The 4897-nt window shown below is 34.3% G+C and overlaps 1 protein-coding gene across 1 annotated transcript; it reads right to left on the reverse strand.

The window, feature by feature from the left end:
* Nucleotides 1-3345: 3345 nt before the first annotated feature.
* LOTGIDRAFT_57197 (hypothetical protein) lies at nucleotides 3346-3954 on the reverse strand (the record flags this gene model as incomplete). The annotated part of the gene is made up of 1 exon (XM_009055230.1): nucleotides 3346-3954. A coding segment is annotated over one exon (609 nt), but the record flags the coding sequence as incomplete, so codon positions are not given.
* Between the last annotated feature and the right edge of the window lie 943 nt (nucleotides 3955-4897).

The following is a 4897-nucleotide window of genomic DNA, read 5'->3' on the forward strand; positions in this document are numbered from 1 at the left end:
GTCTTCTAAAACATGTGCTAGATTTATTTCAATTAAGCCGCTTTTGCGATATTTACCACATCCATTCATAACAGTTGAGATTGAAACTTTTTTGTGCACTTAAAAAACTTGTAGCTTGTACAAAATTTTCATTAATGGTTATACTTCAAATGTAAATATCAATATGAAGAAGTGAGCAATCATGACACTATGGCACAATCAATGTATTTCTCATATTCAAAATGATGGCAAAGTCGAAATCTGTAATGCGACAGTCGTTAGAGTTTCTAACAAGGCAACATTATGAAAATCACTACGATGAACCTGATTTGTAAGTGTTCAGCTAGAAACCGCCCCGAAGTGCTTCCTTTCTTCACAACCTTGCTAATGGTTTCTTACGGTCCGTCAAATCTTATATATTTTAGAATCACGCCATTTGAAATAGCTGACGTACTAGAATACTATCTCAGCTTGATCATCAGCGTTGATATGTTACTAAATACTAAATACGTTCATATATAAATTTATACTAAATTATAAATGTGATTTTGAACATCAGCAACTTGGTTGTGTTAATTTTCTTCACATGATGTATATGTTACGCGAAAAAACTTTTTTGGACTGAAGTATAACTTGAAATATTAGACAGCGTACTTAAATTTGAAATATCCATGCTAACCTAAATTTTGTTTATAATATTAACATTCTAATACTAAATGTACAATACTTTGCTTGGTTGTACATAATATGAATGTGCTTTGCCATTTGTAAAAAAAAATTATTTTCAATGCAATTCGTCATGATGTTGATTGTCTGTATACTAGCGTCGTCACCATACCTCTAGTCAAAGAGCAATAATATCACTGCTTGTTAAAATGTATGTTATGCCAGTAGAACAAAGCAATCTTGTAATATTTAAATTGGTGGTAGTGAGCTCCTGTTAAAGGGAGATAATGAAATTTTAGAACTGAAAGGAACGCCTGTCTTGATTTTTTAATAAACTGTGTTTTTTCTCGATTAACTTGAGAATTCGCCCTAAATTATCGGATCTTGCTAATATTGTACACATATATACTTATTTCTATATTCATAATAGATCATAGAACACACTTCAAATACCACGAATTCCTTGATATTGAGAGCGAAAACACTTTTAATACCACTACGCTTATATTGCTATTTTAACAGTGTTTTTAAATTTATTCAATTCACCTCCTTCCGACATATATCAATCTAAAATATTTGTATCTGACAGGTGTTCCTTCAAACTCTAAAATATTTTGTAATATAGTTGAATATTTGAAGTTATTTATCATTATTGCTTCATGATTTAATTCTTATTTGTCTTTTTATATATTTGTATTATATTGTCCTTTGTCCTTTGAGAATAATTTATTTTTGTGTACAATTTCAGTACATATATATGTGTACATATTAAATCTCTGTGTGTGTAATTTGGTTGTTATTTTTTGTTTATCTATGCTTAGTCGGATTGGGTGGTTACATTGCCAAAGAAGACCTTAAAGTTCTATCACTGATATTGACTCAACAGATTGGGAAGTGTACTAATCTGAAAGAATTACACGCCTATTACTTGCGAGCACAATATTTGGGAGAATTATTGTTACTTTTCAATTCAATGGTGCACGTAGCAAATTGCAATGAATAAATTACCGATGCTGAAATAGCATAATGGTGTATGAGAATTTCACTTGTTCCAATATTACTTCAATTTTAATAAGAAAATTATCAAAGTTTTCATAATAAATACTACCGGGACACAACAAATAGGACAAAGTTCTCTCCAATATCGTATCAAACAGAACAACGTAATAACTCGCCACTAAACATTGAATTATAGTTGCTTATAGAAGCTGTGCAGTGTACGCTGATAGGAAAATAGGCTTTAGTACAATAGTCTCCAGAAGAAAACTTTAGATCAGAGTAAATTTTCGCATGGCCATAAACTTTACACGTGAAAAGCACGTGCATTACAATTACCTGGTGGTAAAGAGCTGTGTTCAAAACGAGGCATTTTTCTTCATCCTCACTTAAATCGTGAGGCTATTTGTAGTCAAAACGAAATTTATTACTCTGTTATTTTACTAATGGTTGTGAGATGATCAAAGGATGGTGGGTCGGTGGGGGATGGGCATCGGGCAAAACTGCACAGCTGGTGCTTTTGTTTTATTTTCAAATATATCTGAATATTTGTGGCTAGTGGTCAAAGGGAGATAACTCGTAATTACAAAACATGATTAAAGACTACCCAGACCGTTAACAATTCTAAAATATGTAGGAATGACGTTGAAATTGATCTCTTCGTGTGTCCTCATGACTTTTGGGATTACACAAGGCTTCACAGAATGAAATACAAGACATTACTATAAAATAGGGCGGCAAGTTGATAACACTTAATCTACACGTTAATACTACGACAGTCCGTAGCCTAAATTTACGTTTGCAGATGAACGACTTCATAATGTTTTTTCATGACAGCATCCAAAAATACCACAAATAATGTAGCCTTATTTGTTATGTTAGAGCAAAATCAAAACATTATCAGTTTTCAATATTTTGAATACAACTAGTAAGATTAGATCTTTGAAGCAATAAAAAAAGAAAACTTATTAACATATTAATGCACTAACTGTAACATATCTCTTTTTCTTTTATCTAAATTTAATCAGATTGGCAGTTATCATACAGATATTGAACATACACCAGTACGTCATGTTGGTGCTATATTTTTCATATTAAAAACACCGAAATATAAACAAAGTATAAAAGCTAATAGGAATGTGGAGGTTGGACGTATTGGAAATACATATGATTTCCACCATTAGTTGTCGAATTCTTTAAGTCCTGAACTAACCGCAACCAGATTTTCGATTTTAAGGCTTGGAGAGCCCTAAGTTTAAGCTACCACTGCAAAATGAGCGCCTTATCGGGGACTCAGTTGGTTCGTATGGTGGCAAAGTCTCTTAAAGCCTCTTTGAGCATAAACTCAACCCTTTCTTTTCAAGTTGTTTGTGTCTTAAATGAAATAAGCATATCACTCAGAAAAGGACCACTAGTAGAATAAACGAAAAGCACACATACAGAGAATCACAATAAAACCACCAATAGACAATAGAGAATCACACAGTCCGAATGTTATTGGTTTGGTCACCGATGTTGACTTAAAGAATTTGTCAGAAATAGGAGAGGTTAATCGTTCGGCTAAGGTATTTTCTGGTTTTGAAAGCTATATGCAGTTGAAGTGTTCTTCAGTGCGTCTAAAGCAACCAATTATGTAATACATGTATTTGGTGTTATGATGACGTTCTCTTTGGGCTGGACCTGTATTCTTTTAATCGCGTCTGATTTCTTCTTAGAAGCTTTGGTAGCATTAATTGTCTTGGAATAGCTGTAGAACAAAATAAAATTATTGACGAATACGGGGATGGTGACAGCAATCAACAGAACTCCACAAATTGCAGCCAAAGAACCAACCACTCTTCCGAGGAAAGTGTTTGGATACATGTCTCCGTACCCTACGGTTGTCATAGTGATGACAACCCACCACATAGCATCTGGTATGCTCTTCATGTTATCCCTTTCACAGTAATACACGACCCCAGAAAAGACTATAACACAGAGTAACAGGTACATGACAAGCAGGCAAAGTTCCTTGGTCGACATCTTAATGGTGTAAACCAGGACACGAAAACCGATTACGTCCTTCACAATTCTGAAGAACCGAAACACACGAAATGTTTGAAGGCAATCTATGAAATCGGCCAACGATATACTGTAACGTTGTGATGGCAATATGATATCAACGATGACGTTGACATAAAGAGCTAACAGGGCAATGATATCACAAATATTGGTCGCATTCTTCATGTAGTCGCATTTGGACGGACAAACCAAAAATCTGGCGAGTAACTCAATAGAAAAGAACACCATAACTGCATATTCCATGTAATCCAATTCAGATATTCTGACAGATGCTTCACTTATTACATTTTCCTGGTTGTCATTTCCTGGTGTTGTATCTTCCAAAGTGTTATTAAACGGGTCACCCCCGCCTAATCCCGGGGAATGCGGATTGGGATTCCTTTTGAAACGTGGGATGGCTGATTGTTGTGATGGTGCCTCTCTCTTGTTGAATTTAATGCTCCTACGTAATATTTGTCGTGGTGGAGGACCCATACCCCTAGGGGGTGATTTACCATATCTGTCATAGTACAGCTCCTCAAACTCGTCGGTCTTCAGTTGACGTAAGAAATTAGGATGTGTTCCAGCTGCCATTACAAACAATGAGATAATGACAAATATAACAGATATACCAAGATAAACCTGAAACAATTTAAACTTATTAGAATCCAGAAACTCTTCCAAACAAAAGCACCAATCAGACAAATAATCTGTACAATATATCTGTGCTTTGAACCTAGACAACATTTATATGCAATAGCATCAATAGCATCTGATCGCAACTGTAGTCACAGTCCCATTTGCTTGTATTTTGGCTTAAAAAACATCAACGGCAAAAATCTCAAAATCGTTCAAAATCAAATCCAAATTCTGATCAAAATACACGAAGATCTTACGAATAATGAAATCTGATCAAAATCGTATTCACCAACTCGTTCACAAGAACTTGTGGATGGATGGACGTTTATGTGCGACGCCAGTATACGTCCACATTTGCATGAGAAATCATCAGTAAAATTATCTGAAAATGTATTGGACAATCATCAATTCTTTTTTTTCGTCAAAAGTCTCCTTAATCTTTTTTTGAGGCAAACGAAATCAGTTTGAACCTGAAAACATTTTTGCACGAGCATTAAATACACAAGTCATGAATTATTAATTTAACCAATTTTATCTATATCACATGAATTCAAGCTAATTTCCACAAAAATATAAT

Source organism: Lottia gigantea, assembly GCF_000327385.1.
Source record: "Lottia gigantea unplaced genomic scaffold LOTGIsca_24, whole genome shotgun sequence".
Classification (NCBI taxonomy): Eukaryota; Metazoa; Mollusca; class Gastropoda; family Lottiidae; genus Lottia; species Lottia gigantea.